Here is a 20,375-nt window from a genome sequence, read left to right as displayed (position 1 = left end):
CTGCTCAGCTCACAGACTTCTTGAATAATACTCTTTTATTTGAGCCACTTCAATCTGCCTACAAACAACATCACAGTACCGAAACAGAACTTCTCCTTGTACATAATGATATTCAGACTGCACTTGACTCCGGACAAATTGTTCTTCTTGTTCTTTTAGACTTATCCGCAACCTTTGATACCAAATACTTATAAAGCGTTTGTCAGATATGGATCTTGGTATCAAAAGCACTCCTCTTAAATGGCTTTGCTCATACCTCACAGACAGATTTCAATCACTTTCAGTAAATGGGAAAATATCACTTGCTGTGGTACGGAGTACCTCAGGGCTCTGTTCTAGGAGTACCTCAGGGCTCTGTTCTAGGACCTCTACTGTTTACTATTTATATTTCACCACTCAGTCATATCATTCGTCGTCATAAACTTCAGTTTCATCAATTCGGTGATGATAATGAACTGTACTTGTCTTTTAAGAAATCCAATACCACCTCTGCCGTATCTTCCATTGGAGAATGTGTGATGGATGACGCAAAATAAACTGAAGTTTAAACGATTCTAAGACGGAAGTAGTTTTAATTCACTCCAGTGATCATTCGCCGTTGCCTCTCACTTCCATCAACATATGTTCAAGCGTTATTGAAACTACTTCATCTGCGAGAAACATATGTGTTATATTTGATGACAATTATACATTTCAACAACACATAATTATCACCTGCCGCACCATTCACTTCCTCCTTCGTAAAATTGGACACGTCAGGAAATACCTCTCTCAGGATTCTTGTGCCACCCTCGTCCATGCTGTCATATCACCGAAGCCAGTCTAGACTATTGCAATTCCTTAGTATATGGTCTGCCTGACGTTCACTTACAACGTGCCCAAAACACAGCAGCGAGGATTATTACCTGCACGAGGAAATTCAAACACATTACCCCTATTCTAAAACAACCTTGTTGGCTTCCAGTATCTCATTGTATTGTTTTCAAACTTCTCGTCACTTACAAAGCCCTCAATGGAATCTCTCCACAATATCTCAAGACCTTTGGAGCTACGAAGACTCAGTCTAGCGCCCTCTCTGGCAAAGAGAAGGAGTTTCCGCCCTTTTTTTAAGAAACAAGCTTCGAACTGGACGTCTTTTTGCCGTCACATCTCCAAAAGGGCAAAACATCGAGTTTCACAGCCACGAACCTGATAGAAATAGCCACAATACCTTTCAAGTATGTACCAAGGTGGTGGTGGCGGTGAGCATAACGATTACAATAGCATATAGTGAACTGCAAAGTACTGTTAGACATTTTTAGGAGTTCTTGTTTATACTATAGTTCTAGTTTACATTCGTTATTGTGTTAGTGTTATAACGTATACAGTCCTCAAAGTTGACATTAGCCTTTCGACACAACACAAATTGGTCCTTCGAACCGGATCCAGATAGAGAGCCAGCTACCCATCGAACATTCATCGTACATCGAGTTTGGTTACCTCTTGTTTGGATTTGAAACTCTAGCTTGTTTGTTTGCCAACTATAGTCGTCATATTTACCCAGTATTAGCATACAACGTTATTGCTCATATATTCCAACATGGCTGATCAACAGAGTACAGAAGTACGGCGATCAGACCGCCAATGACACATGCCAGCTTACCTTGAAGATTATTACTTGGGTGATAATGTTAATTATGCCTCACCAGTTGATAAACCAGCAACACAGTGGGATAGATTAATAAATGAACGTGGCTTGATAATAGGGGACATTCATCGTAACTGTTATAAAGCAAATAAGCTAGTAAGTGAATGTGGAAGTCGCACTATTTTGAGGAAAATTGATTCACGTTTGGAGAAGAATTTGGGTGATCTGAAAGGACTCACTGACACATTGCTTAACCTTGCTGAAAAATCAGAATGTCCTCCTGAAGAAATCTATCAAGTCACACAACGCTTCACTGTTACTAGGGCACTGGTTGAAGACTGTCAGGATGGTATTACAGAAAACCTAGATGCACGAAAGGGAGATGCCCCATCTAGTTTTGGTTCTACTATTAGTACACCGATAAAGACAAACAAAGGAGGCTGACTGTCCTTCTATCTCGTCTTCAGTGAGAGAACAAAAACAATCACAACAACTAGGTTTATTAGCTCTACACACTGTTCAAGCAAAACAAGAGGATGAGAATAGTGAACACACCTCTGTTGCCTCCGATGCATCTATGAAATCAGTGAAAGCTAAAATTAAAGTTGAAGTTGCAACTTTACGAGTGAAACAAGAAAAAGAACGATACAAAGACGAATGTCATTTAAGAGGAGAAGAACAACAACGATTATGCGATGCTGAGCATCAGCTAAAAATACAAAAACAACGAGATGAAGTTGATAGAGTGGCCCTGGAAGCTGAATTGTGGGATGAATTCAACTACACTCACAACCCAGCATCACAAATCAGATCAGGACGGCCAACAGATAAAGTTGTAAGGGGAACCACACAACCTGAGATCAGACCAACTAGACATAGCGGCCCCATTGGTTCAAGTTCTCCAATAGAAAAACACTTGGAGTCACTTTTCCCTACACCGAAGAGGCGATCTGACACTCCATATAATAGAATGGCAGGCGACAACATGGGAAATGTAAACAGGTTTTTTTCAGGGAATAGCCAAGCCATCACTGCCTAAGTTTAATGGTGACAACGCCCAGTTTCAGGACTGGCGTGAACAGTTTGAAGTATTTGTCAACCAAGTAGAGATGCCAGTTCGTTTCAAGATGGTAATGTTAAAGAACTCTTTGGCTGGTCAACCATTACAACTAGTCAGCAGACTTGGATATACTGATCACCAGTACCAGATGGCACTGACCAAATTAGAACAACGTTATGGTGGTGAAAAACGACAACTTCAACATCATTTGAATGCATTGATTGCATTACCGACTGTGAGAGAGGACAACCTGAAGGGTTTAGAGGACCTCACCAATCGTTTGTGTGACACAGTAGCCAAGTTAGCAAACTCTGGTCATGAGGCAGAGTTAGTTGGTACCTCCACCCTTTACACACTTGTTCTTCAGAAAGTTCCAGACTCCTTGTTGATACAGTACTACGAAACTCGTCCACGAACAAGAGAAGACGGACTGGTTGAATCAACAAGTCTGCATACGTCTGGAATTAGCAGAAATCAAGGAAAAACCCAGAAAATCACAGATAGAGCCATCAAAGTCATCGACTGGGTATAGAAAACCACAATCAAGCAATACACATTCCAGTGAAGCTACACCAACTCACTCTGGAAAGTCTAAGACAAACCCAAACAGTTCTAGTGGAATGCCAACATCGACCCCAACTACTGAACTGAGTTGTCCGCTGTGTAAAGAAGCACACCACGTCGTCAAGTGCGAACAGTGGAATTCGATCTCAGTGGACGAACATTGGAAATTGGCAAAAGAAAAAGGACTGTGCTATCGCTGCTTAAAAGCAAATCATCGTGGGAGAAATTGTCAGAACACATCATAAGCATCTTCACAAATCAGCAACCCTGAAAGAAGTCACAACAGTTACTGACTCAGCTCACAATGCTTTTGGAGTGTCGAAAGATGGGAAAGTCATTCCAACAAAGGTGGCCCTCCGTTTAGTTCCTGTATATGTAATCGGGAAGGATGGCCAGAAGCAAATGGTGAATACCTTTCTGGATGATGGATCAGATTCTACCTACATCCGTTCAGATATTGCTGCTGCCTTGAAATTAGAGGTAGAAAACAATGAGTTAACAGTATCGACATTGGTAAATCAAGGTACCAAAATTAATAGTGGACTTGTTGCTGTTACTATCGAAAGTCTGGATGGTCAAACTAGACGAACAGTTGGAGCTCGAACACTAGATACCATGTGTGAGAATCTAACTATCCCTAACTGGCATAATCATCACAAGAAATGGATGCACTTGGAGGGATTAGAGTTCCCAAAACTTCCTGGTCGTAAAACTGTGGACATTCTGATAGGAGCTGACCACCCAGAATTAACCCTCTCTCTTGAGGAACGAGTAGGAAACCCAGGAGAACCAGTTGCCAGAAGAACCCCTCTTGGATGGACTTGCATTGGTACTTACAACGACTCTGATGAATGGAACCATTCTGCCTTTGTTAGTTCATTCCATGTTCAGTCTGGACAAGACAACGGTCTAGATGAAGCACTACGAAATCTGTGGAACTTGGATGCTTGGGAAACCAAAAAAGAGGATGTTCTTACAGCAGATGAGCAACTAGCCACTACAAAAGCTGTGAAATCTTTGAAACGTATTGATAATCGCTACGAAGTTGCCATACCCTGGAGAGATGAGCAGCCAGATCTGCCTGACAATCATAGATTGGTAGAAAACCGACTGATAAGCCTTGAAAGGACTTTATCCAAAAAACCTACCTTAGCAACACACTATAAAGAAGTAATGGAGGCCAACATTCGGAAGGGCTATTTCGAAAAGGTTAACGACAGTGCTGAAAACCTTGGACCCAGTTGGTACCTGCCACACTTTCCAGTAGTGCGTGAGGATAAAGCCACCACAAAGGTCAGAATTGTATATGACTCGGCTGCCAAGAGTGAAGTAGTACGTCTCAATGATATGATGTTACCAGGTCCAAAGTTACAGTTGGATGTGGTAGATGTTTTGCTGCGTTTTAGAAGGAGAAGAGTAGCAATCGTTGGTGATATAAAGGAGTTGTTCTCACAAGTAGTCATGGCCAAAGAAGACCGACCATTTCATAGAATTCTTTGGAGAAACCTTGACTTGGGGAGACCAATTGAAGTGTATGAGGCAATCTGTCTTACATTTGGTTACCGTGCTTCACCATACTTGGCACAGTATGTAGTACGTACCCATGCAGAGACTAATTGCCAGGAGTTTCCATTGGCAGCGACTGTCTGCACTGAAAGCATGTATATGGACGACGTCATGGATTCACAAGACAATGATGATGAGGCAATACAAGTCCGTGAGCAACTGACAAGCCTGTTATCAAAAGCTGGATTTCACATACGACGTTGGTGCAGGAATAGTGCGTTGGTATTAGAGGGAGTTCCTGAAGAAGAGCGTGCTACAGGAGTCAAGGTTGAGGAGTCAGAACTTCCAAGTATAAAGACACTCGGAGTTAGATGGGATGCTTCAACGGACATGTTTGGATTCGATTTCACTGAGCAATCTGCAACTGTCCACACCAAGAGATCTCTTCTCAGCTGTGTGGCAACCTTGTTCGATCCCTTGCAGTTCCTTGCACCATACATTATTAGAGCTAAGATGTTGTTACAGGAAGCATGGATCTTGGGACTTGGATGGGATGATGAATTTCCTCCAGATTTGTCTAGTCAGACAACACAATGGTTCTCCGAGTTACCGCTTGTCAGTGAAATGGCCATCCCAAGATGTTATCAGCACTATCCTACAGAGGATACATCTCTTCACACCTTTACAGATGCCTCCAGCCAAGCATATGGAGCAGTGACATATCTTAGAAGTGTGTATGGTGATGGGAGTGTGTCTGTGCGATTTGTCGTTGCAAGGGCAAAAGTTGCTCCTTTGAAAGCTGTCAGTATACCAAGACTAGAACTGATGGCTGCTTTACTTGGTCTACGCTTGGCAGTCAGAGTTACCACTACGTTAGGGATGCCACTGTCTCAGCATGTCTTTTGGTCAGACAGCATGGATGTGATCCATTGGATTCGCGGACAGTCAAGGAAGTACAAACCATTCATTGCTCATAGAATTGCAGAGATTCAGAGTAAAACAAACCCATCGCAGTGGAACCACGTTCCAGGGAAAATCAACCCAGCTGACCTAGCCACTCGCGGAGTTAGGATGCAAGAGTTGATCGATGGAAGTACATGGATGGATGGCCCTGAGTTCCTGTACGAAGGGGAGCACACTTGGCCACATACCCCAGTAACGGAATTCATTCATACAGGAGATGCCTTGAATGATATGTCAAAGACCTGTACTCAAGAAGTGGACACATCTGCAGATACTGAGTGCGAGTTTCCCATCGACTGCAATAGATTTTCCATCTGGAGCAGGCTTATCAGAACAACAGCTTGGGTACTGCGGTTCATCAAGTTGATTAAAGCCAAGAATCAAGCTACAAAGTTACAGCCCAATTTGAATATAGCAGAAATTCAGGTGGCTGAAAAGCTGTGGATAAAACAGATCCAGATGGAGAAGTTTGCAGACACCATCACAAGTCTGGAAAAGGGACAACAGACTAAGACTGGACCATTGAAGTCCCTCTTACCATTCCTGGATGATGAAGGAATCCTTATAGTAGGTGGACGTCTTCAGAATTCCAATCTACCTTATAATGCCAAACATCCAATATTGATTCCATGTCGCAACCACATCGCTACGCTTATTGTTCGACATTATCACAGCAACATTGGTAAACATGCTAAAGAAGTAAATGCTACCTTGGCGGAGACTTGTCAGAGGTTCTGGATAGTCCATGGTAGAGGAAGTTAAGAGAGTTCATAGTGACTGCAAGCCTTGTCATAGACGACGTAAGAAGGTAGCAGAACAGATCATGGCTCCATTGCCATACCACAGAATCACCATACCCATACGAGCATTTGCCAGATCTGGAGTTGACTATGCAGGACCTTTCTACACCAAGTTAACGAGACGAGTTGTTGCCAAACGTTACATATGTCTTTTCACATGCACTACGTCGAGAGCTGTCCACTTGGAGCCTGCATATTCCATGGACACAGACAGTTTCCTCAATGCCTTCTCTAGAATGGTAGCAAGAAGAGGAAAACCTGAAGAAGTCATTTCGGACAATGGAACAAACTTTGTGGGTGCCAATAGAGAACTAGGTGAATTGATTTGTGCGATGGACCAGAGCAAGATTATTGATAGTGCTGCCAACCAGGGCATAAAGTGAAAGTTCAACCCACCTTTGGGATCTCATCATGGTGGATTGTTTGAATCCTTGATCAAGTCAGTGAAGATTGCTTTAAAGGCAATCCTTGGAAATGCACGAGTGACAGATGAAGAGCTACATACAGCTATAGTGGAGGTGGAAGGACTGATGAATTTGAGACCTCTTACATATTGCAGCAATGACCCCACAGATGAGCCTGTTCTCACACCTAACCACTTTCTGTATGGTCAAGCAGGAGGCCAGCTAGCCCCACATATAGTGGATGAAGTTGCCTATAGTCCACGACATCGATGGCGCTTTGTTCACTACCTGGTAAACCAAGTTTGGCAAAGATGGAATAGAGTATTTGTCACTTCTGCAGAATCGAGGCAAGTGGTGGACTGAACATTCTGATTTGAAGGTAAACGACATTGTTACATTAGTGAACCCTTCAAACCCCAGAGGACATTGGCCTCTTGGCCGCATTCTGGAAACATATCCAGGTGAAGATGGTCATGTTCGCACAGTCAAAGTGACATCTGGTGGCAAGACATTCATCAGACCTATCACAAAGCTTTGTCCTATGGAAGTAGAAGTAACTACGAATGAGGAAGTGACCAAACCAGTCGGTCACGGAGGGGAGGATGGAGCTACGAAGACTCAGTCTAGCGCCCTCTCTGGCAAAGAGTAGGATTTTCCGCCCTTTTTTTAGAAACACGCTTCGAACTGGACGTCTTTTTGCCGTCACATCGCCAAGAGGGCAAAACAACGAGTTTCACAGCCACGAACCTGATAGAAATAGCCACAATACCTTTCAAGTATGTACCAAGGTGGTGGTGGTGGCGGTGAGCATAACAATAGCATATAGTGAACTGCAAAGTACTGTTAGACATTTTTAGGAGTTCTTGTTTATACTATAGTTCTAGTTTACATTCATTATTGTGTTAGTGTTATAACGTATACAGTCCTCAAAGTTGACATTAGCCTTTCGACACAACACCTTAATTACAACTCGTTCTTCATTACGCACTCATTGGATAAATGCCTTTTGCACACACCTATAAAATGGAATCTGACTTCCTACGGTTGTCGCCCCTTCTCTTCAGCAGCTCCTGGACTTTGGAACTCTCTACCCCTGGACATTAAAACCTCTCCTAATGTAAACATTTTCAAAAGACGCTTAAAAACTCACATATTTCAGAGAGCATTTTCATCTTCTTTCTAACTCTAAGCGCCACTGAAAATTGTTTTCTTTGGATATTTGGCGCTACATAAATGTATTAGATAGATAGATAGATAGATAGATAGATAGATAGATAGATAGATAGATAGATAGATAGATAGACAGACAGACAGACAGACAGACAGATAGATATATAGATAGACAAATAGATAGATAGATAGACAGACAAATAGATAGATAAATAGATAGACAGACAGATAGATAGATAGACAAATATAGATATATAGATAGATAGATAGACAAATAGACAGATAGATAGACAGATAGACAGACAGACAGACAGACAGACAGATGTGCTTGAATACATGTCAAACTAATTCTTCATTATGGGATTGATACATAACGTTGAACATTGTTTTTCCATGAATCCAGGCTGAGATCCTCATGTAAGTTTAGACGATTAATCAATTTGTTTGCTGAAAAAAGGTCAGAGTTACATTACAATTTGTATTTAGTATGACCTGATTAACATTACACTTCTCGTTGTAAATTTTATCCATTATTAGATACACATCTGGTCAAAATGCAGGAATGCATCAATGCTGCCTTTGATACTGTTACTGATGTGAAATCCTAACAAGGAAAACTCATGAAGATAATGATAACCGTCTAAAGGAAAAGTGGCCTAGTTTTTGAGATACCACAACCGGAAACTAACCAGCATAATATATATATATATATATATATATATATATATATATATATATATATATATATATATATATATATATATATATATATATATATATATATATATATATATATATATATATATATATATATATATATATATATATATATATATATTAAGTGAAATTGGACTGGTCAGTAAGAGGATACTTGACCGTATTAACGAGAGTACCATATGTTCTACAGGAATGAATCAAAGGAAAAACTCGGCAGCAGTAATCAACTGGTTCAAGTCCGATAAATCAAATCACACCTTTATAATGTTCGATATTAATTTTTACCCGTCCATCACCAAGAGCCTACTAAAGAAAGCATTGATATTCACAAAACAACACACTAACATATCGGAACAAGATGTTGAAATAATCATGCACTGCTATTCTTGCTATTCGATAAAGGAATTCAAAACATTCATTCATACCATTAACTATCGTAGACTGGAATCGGTTACCGGAAAACATTGTCACTAGCAACACAACAGAACAGTTTAAGACTGCACTAGCAGCCCACAGGGACTAATGACAGAGCGCACTCACTTACCCTGGAAAAATTTTGCTCAGTAGTGAGCTAGTTTCCAGTATTTATACAGATACAGATACAGATACAGATACAGAATTCCTTGGGCTAAGAAGGACAACAGAGACCAATTTGACGTCACAATGGGTAGTTACCACGGTGATGAGATATGTGAGCTAGTAGGTACGTACATCCTCAATTCTCTCGCAGAAAAGTACCAGAAGAGCAATATTGGCCTTTACACAGACGACGGTTTAGCTACCTTCAAAAACATCAATTGGAACCAAGCAGAACGAATAAAGAAAGAAATAAGGGAGCGACCAGTTTCTACGGCCGGGGGTGGGCCAGTGACTTCTTGTTCGTGTTGTACTTAAAATAGTGACCCCCCTGTGATTCATCCACAAAACAATCCACCCCCCCCCTCCCGACAAATACAAAACACACTGACCCCCCCCCGACATCTGTTGACAAGAAACATTCTTCTTGTGCTTGCAAAAGACACTAGATTCTCAAAGCACAATACAGCACACTGCATAGTTAATTTTACTTGTTACATTTACAGTAATTTTAACTGTATCTGATAAATTGTTGTCCCAAATCCATCCATTGCTTCACATGTATAAAGCTCTTTAGACAGGAACCCTATGAGAAGTATGATTGTCACTAATTTTAGGGTTTCAAAAGTTTAAATCATTTCAAGTCATATTGACACAAATAATAATCAAAAAAAGATCAAGTAGAAAGTGAGAAAATTTGGGGAAAACATGCACAGTGGAGGTCAGTTACCATTTAGAGATAGAAATTCATTAAATTATTTGAAAGTGTCAGGTCAATAGTGGCAAAGATTTTAGAGTCAGTCCATCCAATAAATTTCAAGGTATTTCATTTCTTATGTGTTACGTGTACAGCTACACATGCAAGTTTTTATATGACATGATGACACAATGCAACTAATAGCCTGCAATATTGAGAAGTCATTTCTAACAAAACTGTTTCTTAAAAGTTGCAATGTTATGAGTGTATACACTCATCAATGGCATCAATAGAAAACAGTAACATAGAAAACAGTAACATAGCAACCAGTAGTCACCAGTTCTCCACAGCCAGCTGTAATATTCATACCATTCCAGGACAAGAACACTAATTTGCATGACAATCACCACTGTCTTCAGTATTTAAAGTGTAACAGAACTTGATTTGTTTGACAGAACTGGAGACCCACCGATGAAGAGGAGCTCAGTCTCTTCGAAATATTTTGGTCAGAACTGTATGGGTTATGATATTATTTATATATAGAACCTCAGTGTAAAGTTATATATATATCAAACTCTTCGTTAGAGTCTCAGGAATAAAGATATTCATGATAACAGAGCCAAAATTTATTACAAATTACGTTAGAGCCCAATATGTAACATGGTGTAGAAAGACTACAATGTAAGACCAACATTTGTTGGGATAAAATAAAGATACTATATGTGTTGGGTTTGTGGATCATATTACAGTTTCAATGTGTTTAGTTTGAACATGTATATGTTTTTGTGTGTGATAGGTATTAGCCGGCACACAGGAACCATTGTTCCCAAAAAATGCGTGTGTCACCATGGTAACAGCCATGATTTGATCCAATATCACAATTTGTCTCCCTGTTGTTCAGCAATGGAAACCTGGAGAGTACCTCAATGTCTTGTAGGACACCTTTATCCTGACAATAAATAAGGTTTCTATATATCAAATTCGTTTGTTAGAGTCTAACAAATAAGGAAATATATGATAACAGACCTGGAGACCAATATAAAGAAAGTTACAACACTTATTGTAACATGGTGTAGAAAGACTAAAACCAACATTTGTTCAGATGACATACAGGTACTATGCTTTTGATTTGTATATCATGTTAGTGATTTAATGTCTTAAACATTCATGTATTTTGTATGTGACAGGTATCAGCCAGCATACAAGAACCATTGTTCCGAGAAAATATGCATGTTACCATGGCAACGATCATGTTTTGAGCCAAAATCACATTTCATCTTCCTGTAGTTCAGCAATGGAAACCTGGAGAGTCACATAATGGTGTTCACGACAGATTTAAACTGAAAATAATGTAAGGTTTCCATATATTAAATTCTTTGTTAGAGTCTAATAAAAAAGGAAATATATGATGACAGACCTGGAGACTGATCCAAAGAAAGGTACAACCCTTTTTGTAAGATGTTGCTTCAAGACTATGACTAACATTTATTGAGATACCATACAGGTACTATGTGATGGGTACGCATATCATGTTAATGATTTAATGTGTTTAGGTTGAATATGTGTCTGTATGTGATACGTATCAACCGGCACACATGAACGATTATTCACACAGAATATGCATGTTACCATAGCAACGGCCATGTTTTGAGCAAAATCCCATTTTGTCTTCCTGTAATCCAACAATGGAAACCTAACAAGTAGGACCTGAAACCAAGTAGGAAGGGTTCTATAAATTAAACTCTTTGTTTGAATAATGGAAATATATGATGATATACCTGGAGACTAACACAAATAACGTTATAACACATTTTGCAACATGATGAAGAAAGACTGAGATGAATATTGATTGGTACAGAATAATATGTGTTGTTGTTTAGATCGAGTGTGTCTATGTTTTATTATTGATAAGATGTTTTCTACACACATGTATATTAGTACCCTCAAAACATGTAACCATAACAACTGCCAGTAAATTAGTAAATTTTCACATCGTTGTTCCTTGCATGTCACAGGCCACAATAGAAACCAGGCAATTTTCTAAGTTTGTGATCAACTACAATCTGAAAAAATAAGGGTCACCATAAATCAAACTCTTCGTAAAAGTCTAAGGAATGATGTAATGCATGATGATAGACTCATTTTAGAACTATTACAAGTTAAATGACAGTTCAAATTACAAATAGACTGTGAAATTCCTTCACCTTTAGCTGACATTATTCTGAGTGTTGCAAAACTTAAACCTGCACTAGGTATAACTGGATCATGTTCATCAAATTGTCAAAGTTATATAATTGCTAAAATTGATCATTTATAATTAGTGGTCAATATTATCTGTAGACAGTGTAGTGGTAAGTTTGATTCTTGTAAAGATGTATGACATGTAGTTGTAACTGGCGTATTAAGTTTTTGATCAGACAACCACAATATATTTTATTCACTGTAAATTGACATTGAGTGTGTTAATCAGTGGCCAGTATTATCCATAAACAATTCAGAAACAGGTTGAAATTGTGATCACAAAATATGTTTCTATGGTGATTCTAACATTGACATGAAAATTGGACTTAGAAATGTGAGTTTGCGGTCAAAAAATACATCTATCCATGGGGATGTTTCGAGGGATGTACAAAAGAAATATTGAATATATGAATTTCCTATTAGTTAAAATGCAAATTAGGACAAACATGGTACAGTTTTGTCAAAAAAGAGTATATCCAAAACTAGTAGGTGTATGGGGCAGAATTATTGGTGTGGATGTTTCTAAAGGTGTCAATCTGCACTGACCCTAGCAACAATGACCACGCCCCTTTAGCAACGGACACATGCCAGGATATTCTGCAAAGATAACAATATTGTTGGGTAGGCAAAGTGGTTAAAGATATTTCATAAAAGTCAGAACATAGGGATGTCGACAAATATTAAAATATTAAACAATATTGATACATAGATGCCCAGCAACAAAGACCTCATCAACAGTCATATACTAGTGCACTTTTTAAGATTACAATAATGAGTAAGGCATTCAAATATTAAAAAATACCGCCAATGGCAGTTTAGCACAACTGTGCAGTTTTTAAAAAATGTTTATCCATATGCTAGTCCATGCTACCAATAGGTGTTCATTTGCTGAATGACTATCTTTGCAATATACATGATCATTTGTCTATTGCTATGGGCGTGGTCATGTTGTTAGATATATTTGAATACATTTTTGAATGTTTTGTTCACTTATGTATGAATTCCTGATATTGTCTTTGCAATATACGTGATCATTTGGCTGTTGCTATGGGCGTGGTCTTGTTGCTAGGCACAACTGCATTATACATTTATTGAATGTTTATTCATGTGTCTTTCAATTCATGTTATCTTTGCAATATACGTAATTATGTAACTGTTGCTATGGGTGTGGTCTTGTTGTTAGGCAAATTTACAGACATTTTTTGAATGGTTATTCAATTGTCTATTAATCCCTGTTGTTATCTTCGCAATAAATGTGATCATTTGGCTGTTGCTGTGGGCGTGGTCTTGTTGCTAAGCACATCTGCATACATTTGAATGTTTGTTCAATTGTCTATTAATCCTGTTGTTATATTTATGAAATACACAACCGTTTGGCTGTTGCTATGGGCGTGGTCATGTTGTTGGATATATTTGCATACATTTGTGAATGTTTTGTTCACTTATGTATGAATTCCTGATATTATCTTTGCAATATACGTGATCATTTGACTGTTGCTATGGACGGGATCTTGTTGCTAGGCATATTTACATACTTGTTTTGATTGTTTATTCAATTGTCTATTAATCCCCGTTATCTTCGCAATATATGTGATCATTTGGCTGTTGCTATGGGCGTGGTCTTGTTGCTAGGCAAATTTACATATATTTTTGGAATGTTTATTCAATTGTCTATTAAACCCTGTTGTTATCTTTGTGAAATACACGCCAGTTTGGCTGTTGCTATGGGCGTGGTCATGGTTGCTAGGGTATTTGCATACATTTTTGGAATGTTTACTCACTTGCCTACCAGATGATGTTATTTGACAAAATATACTGCCATTTGGTTGTTGCTAAGGACATGGTCATGGTTGCTAAGGCCAATTTTGTCAAAATGATTTGAAGAAAATCTGCAGAATAACACTTTCACAAACATCTCACCAAGTTTCAGACTCATTGACCAAAAATGAACATTCTTAAATCTGATTTGCATATCACTCCCTGGAATCATTGTATGCTTAATATTTCTTCGTCCATACATCCCTAGATGCATTCCCATTAAATTTCAGCCCAATCTGCTCAGTAGTTTTGGAATTACAGATTTTTAACCAAAAAGACACATTTTTAGCCCTAATTTGCATATCACTGATGGAATCATTATGTCATGAAAAAATCTTACTTTACACCCCCTAAAGAATGTTCCAACCAAATTTCACACTAATATGCCCAGTAGTTTCTGAGTTTGTTTTTTGACCAAAAAATCACATTTTTTTACCTAAATCACACACCTGTGATGCGATCATTTTGATTTGATTACCCAAGGTAATGGACCCACATATATACATTTTTGGAATGTTCATTCAATTATCTATTAATCCCTGTTGTTATCTTTGCAATATATCTGATCATTTGGCTGTTGCTATGGGCGTGGTCTTGTTGCTAAGCACATCTGCATACATTTTTTGAATGCTTATTCATTTGTCTATCAATTCCTGTTATCTTTGTAATATATGAGATGACTTGGCTATTGCTATGGGCATGGTCTTGTTGCTAGGCAAATTTACATACATTTTTTGAATGCTTATTCAATTGTCTTTTAATCCCAGAGGTTATCTTTGTGAAATACCTCACCGTTTGGCTGTTGCTATGGGTGTGGTCTTGTTGCTGGGCACAGTTGCAAGCATATTTTGAAGGCTTAGACACCCCTAAGAATGTTCCCACCAAATTTCAGACCGATCTGCCCAATAGTTTTTGAGTAAGTTTTTTGACCAAAAATTACATTTTTCTACCCAAATCACACACCGGTAGTAAGATCATTTTGATTTGAACAATTTCCCAACTAGGAACAGGAAATTTAACCTGCCAAACACAGTATGATTATGGAGGTCTTGATATGACCATAAAATGTGTGACTTCTTATTCTTTGTACAAACTGTTTGTGTGTCTAAGATTAAATTCAGCTGTGCTAAAAACAGGCGTAGGTTGCCAAGCAACCTTAAACAGATGTTAATCTTTACGCCATTGACACTGACATTTGAAGTAGCCCATAAAAGATTTAATGATTTCATTGCATCAATAAAACAAGAATTTTTCATTTCCAGGCTGAAATCAAAGCATTTTGTAATACAACAAATCACATTTTGAAACGTCAAATACACATTTCTGATGCGATCATTTTCATTTGAACAATTTCCCAACTAGACACCCAAGGTAATGGACCCACCAAATATCATGGCAATTGGTTCAGCGGTTTTTGACTTTAAGATGTTTACACACACACACACACACACACACACACACACACACACACACACACGCGCGCGCGCGCGCGCGCGCGCACACACACACACACACACACACACACACACACACACACACACACACACACACACACACACATACAGACAGACGCTGGGCGATGCCTATAGCACTACTGAACCTCTTTTTTTCAGTACAAATTAATTATGAAGATCTTACCTACAAATTATTGTGTACTTGGGGGGTTGTAGAATCACCATTATGTTCTTTTTGTGATGAGGTTGTAGTCGGATTACTTTCATCTTTTTCGGGATTGTACTTTTATTAGCCAGTTTTGGGACTCTGTTAAAGACTGGTATTTTTCAATAACACATACTCATTTGCCTCTGAATGCACTTGTTTGTACACTAGGCATTTTTGAAAATGTTACTTTACTCCATAACTTTATATTTCTCACGGTACGCTATTTTATTTTCAAACGCAAATACATTAATACAATCCCACGAATTGAAGCTTTCAAGACATCTCTGAAATATACATACAAGATTGAGGAAAAATTTGCTATTTCAAAAGACAGGAGGGACTTACATTTAGAAAGTGGGGTTTTTTTGTAGAATATTTTGAGATGTAGGATTCTGTTATTGCTTTTCTCCATCTTGGCTTTTTCCTTATCTGTTGTGTATCTGTCATATCTAAAACTTAAAAAAAAAACACACACACACTAGTCTCCATGTCTGTCACGTTTCCGTTATAATTATTCAAACAAAGAGTTAAAGCTTTCATTAACTGTTAATAAAAGTATTAAAACACCCAAACTACACCCAGACTACACCCAAACCGTAGATAGATTTTTACTGTCAACTTTGTCACATATATAGAAAGTCAACTTCTATATAAATTGGCGCATGCCCGAGGCGCCGCTATGGTTTCAGAAACTGTCAGCCGACGACGGGTAAGTGTACTCGTGTGGGTACCGACCTAAGACAGGCGTAGCGAGAAACCATAGCACCTAGTGCTAAAAATGTTGATCTCAATAAATAATTGAAATTGGCAATTAACTAAAAGTAATTAAACCCGTACTAATTGTACGAGAGTAAATTGAGATTTGATTGACACCACTGGGTTTCTTTTTTTTAATAATTTTTTTAAACATATTGATAACATAAACATAGTAACACTACCTATCAAACTATATATAGTATACTATGACTAACGTTTACCTAAATCAACGTAACCATATGCTAACGTGTTACGATGATCGATAACATAACGTTTATCATTGAAGCAACTTAGAGAAGTCTTATTGATTGTATAACTACCGATCTGATGATTTATTGATCGAATAGTATTCATGGAATGTTTTATTTGTAAATTTTCAAAAAGGACGGTCTTATATTCTTCGTGAGTAATATTCTTTTTAACAACTATCTTTTTCATTCCTTTTGCTTTTCGAGTTGATGAAGTTTCTGTGATATAAGAATACATTTTACTTCGAAGTCCAATAAATTCAGTGATTGGTAAACCAGCACATTCATCTTTCATTTTACCGATTATCTTTTTATTATAATCAAAATAGTATGGACTTTCAGATGAGTAATCACTATTATCGAACAGGTCTTTGTCTTGATAGAAATCTTTATATGGATCAACAGCTTTAATTTCATACATTAATGAGTCGGTATCTGTGAATAACAACTTTGCTAATGAACCATATTTTTCTTTGATATAGTTGTAATGTCATACATTAAAGTTTTGGACAAATCAAGAATACTCATCCCAACATATAAAGGCTGATTTAAAGTTAATCTTTCCTTTTTATTTTCAACAGCAACCAATCCTTTAGTTATAATTTTTTGCGTAACAAACATTGGTTTAGCTACTAATTTTATAATTTGTTTTTCTGTTGTACATAATTTTATATTACGATGTTTACGTACATTCATCATGGTTCGTCCAAATACAGAGTTGTTCATTAGTTTGAAGAAATCTTTTTCGAAGGCATTTTTAGCTTTTTTTCTTTTTTCCGTGTTAAATAAAATGTATTGTGACATCCACTTTGATTGGTTAAACTTAATAGCTCTGTGGATTTTAGTGACTTTTAAACCGAGTGATAAATATTGTTTTAAGTTTTTGAAATGAAGTACGTAATTCCTTTTTAATTTCAAAGTTGTAGTTAATTTCTCTATATTTCAGCATTTGATATTAAATAAGTCACGTATCTTTTTATTATGTGGTGATAACATGTCTTCAGTAATACATAATCTCTCAGGTGCTGAAGGATAATCATTGTGGAGATCATGCAACTCGTTAGGATATTCAAGATCAACTTCAAGGATTAATCCACGATCACTTTCATAGGTATAATTACTTAAGTTTTTACAGTCAAGCTTGCCAACGTCATTTACATCAACCCATTTAAATCCATCTGTTGGTAAAGATTGAACCATTGCCCAACCATATAGATTATTTGCATCTAAATACATGATATATTTTGATTCCTGAGTAGGATCATAATCTTTCATGTATGGATTGTTTGCCTTTGCATGGCCAGCGGATATATAAGAGATACCACCACGAAGACCTTTTTCTATAAAGAGATGCATATCTATATCCGTTATTAGTTCGAGATTAATTTTAGTCATTTTTAAGCAGGCATCCCAAGATAATCCTGGAGCACTGAAGTAATGACAGGGATCGAGATTATAATATAGATTTCATGTCTTTCGGAAATTTTCAAATACATCAGTTAATAATAATACATCAGTTTTGAGATATAAGTCATGATAATCACCCATGGTTTGCATATTAAAATGCTTCAAAATATCTTGCGCATGCTTATAATCTTCATCGGTAATACCAGTCTCATTTAGAATAGAATAGAATGTTTCCTTTAGTGGAAGATTAACATCCTTTAATTTTCTGGTGGAATCCATATAATCATAAGGATATACACCCTTTCTCGTTAATAACTTTCAACTATTAGTAAATTCCTGTTCTGTGTATTTGAAATCACTCGTGTTATTGACGAGTTTTTCTACAGAAGCATTCAAGAAATTTAAACTATCTATGAAGACTAAATGAGTACCCAACCATTATAGCCATGAACTTTTCCATAGAATGAGGGATAATATTAATCTTTTCATCAAAATTTTCAAGGGTTTGTACAATGAAATGGCTGTCATATCCTTTTAAGTTGTGAAATATAACGGGTATTTTCTTCGTTACTTGAAAATTAATATTACAGGTTTCATGCGCTGAACCACGATATTTACCGGTAATATGACAATGGTCACGAACTCGTATATCACCTTCTTTGTATAATGTTTCACAAATATGACATTGCGTAGCTTTTTGGAAACAAGTTTCATCATTTTTACTCATATACAAAGGTTTGTTAAAATGTTGTTGTTTAATATTATTACAATAATCAACTTCCGATAACATCATTTCCATAAATTTCTTAGATGCATCTGATCCTCTATAAATAACACTTTTTTTACTAAATGTGTCATCGTAACAACAGACTAATTTATAACCAAAACTGCATACTTCATGTTTTTGGTTATGTTGCATGAATACAGTATTAATAGTATTTACTTTTTCAGTTATAGATTCGAAATCTGCGTAAATAACAAATGGTGCATTTAATTGTCTCGGGTAATTTTTAAATGATAGCCATTTATATTCCTCGGTTGGCAATCGTATAGCTTGTGTTTTATTTATTTCAAAACAAATAGGAATGTGTTGATTTAAAATCTCTGTAGTTGTAAAGTGCTGTAAACAATATCTACAGAAATGCTTTATTCCATTATGATTTGTTATACCGTACATGAATCGATTAAAGTCTTTAATCCAAACATAATGTTTTTGATTATCACCATGAGTTATTAGTAGTAAATCAAGATGGTCTTCACTAGTTTGTTTACTAACGTAAATTGGATATGCTTGTTTATTGTTATAACCAAATACAGAAATAGATATATTATTTTGGTTTTCAATTTTAGGAATTGGTTTTATTGTTACTGGGAATGTTATTCCTTTATAATCTAAATCATTGATATGTTGGTTGTATCTAGATGGCCTATTTTTATCTATTTCAACTGGAAACTTATACGCTAAATGACACCATCTAAAACATTCTTCGTCATTATTTTGTATGTTAATGAGACCTTTCATTGGATGTTGTAGTTCTCTTGGTAATTTGATATATGAGTTACCTTGTAAAGGCTCGTATCTTACAATATTTACATAAAAATTAAGAAGTGTTTTTATTTGCCAACCAGAACTTTCACGTAACCATTTTGCGATGCGTTCAGTTATTCTTTCGTAACTTGAATTAATTTGTTCATCTATTTGATCAGTATTTATAATTTGCAATGGGCTACTATTAAAATAATCATCATTTGTTATTTCTATCTCCATATTTTGATCGTATTTAACAAATTTTATTTTTAAGGTTAATATAGCTTTTATTCCACCTTGATCTTCTAAATTTTGTTCTAAGATTTGTTTTATTAAATATTTATTTTCATTTAACTGTGAATGAAGTTCCTCTTCAGTAATAACAATTTCATACGACTTCACGTATCCATTAAAAGCTCTCTCAAGTTCATGATATCGAGGTGGTATTAGAACACCACCAACATGACGATAGCCTTTATTAATAAAAGTTTGATACGTATCATTACCTATTTTAACCATACGTTTCGTAATAGGATTAATGATATATTGTTCCGTTAATGGTCGAGGAAGATTATCAGGTACCGACCAATCTAAGATATTCTTAGGCAAAGGTTGTAAATCGCCATTCCGT

At 36.9% G+C, this 20,375-nt stretch overlaps 1 protein-coding gene across 1 annotated transcript; it reads left to right on the top strand.

The window, feature by feature from the left end:
• Window positions 1–2,736: 2,736 nt before the first annotated feature.
• LOC144448600 (uncharacterized) lies at window positions 2,737–6,482 on the top strand. The gene is made up of 2 exons (XM_078138876.1): window positions 2,737–3,213; window positions 3,459–6,482. Exons 1-2 carry the CDS (start codon window positions 2,737–2,739, stop codon window positions 6,480–6,482), a joined length of 3,501 nt encoding a protein of 1,166 aa, XP_077995002.1.
• The last annotated feature ends 13,893 nt before the right edge of the window (window positions 6,483–20,375 follow it).

The sequence above is a fragment of the Glandiceps talaboti genome, chromosome 17, assembly GCF_964340395.1.
Source record: "Glandiceps talaboti chromosome 17, keGlaTala1.1, whole genome shotgun sequence".
Lineage (NCBI taxonomy): Eukaryota > Metazoa > Hemichordata > Enteropneusta > Spengelidae > Glandiceps > Glandiceps talaboti.
Note: the sequence above shows the minus strand (reverse complement) of the source record. Positions and strands in the feature narration are given on the sequence as shown.

What these genes read in the sequence shown, in the direction of transcription:
- LOC144448600 (XM_078138876.1), top strand. Translation starts at nt 2,737, where the DNA reads ATGCCAGTTCGTTTCAAGATGGTAATGTTAAAGAACTCTTTGGCTGGT. An exon ending in CCATCAAAGTCATCGACTGG is followed by an intron (nt 3,214 to 3,458) that starts GTATAGAAAACC and finishes GCTGCTTAAAAG; the next exon opens with CAAATCATCGTGGGAGAAAT.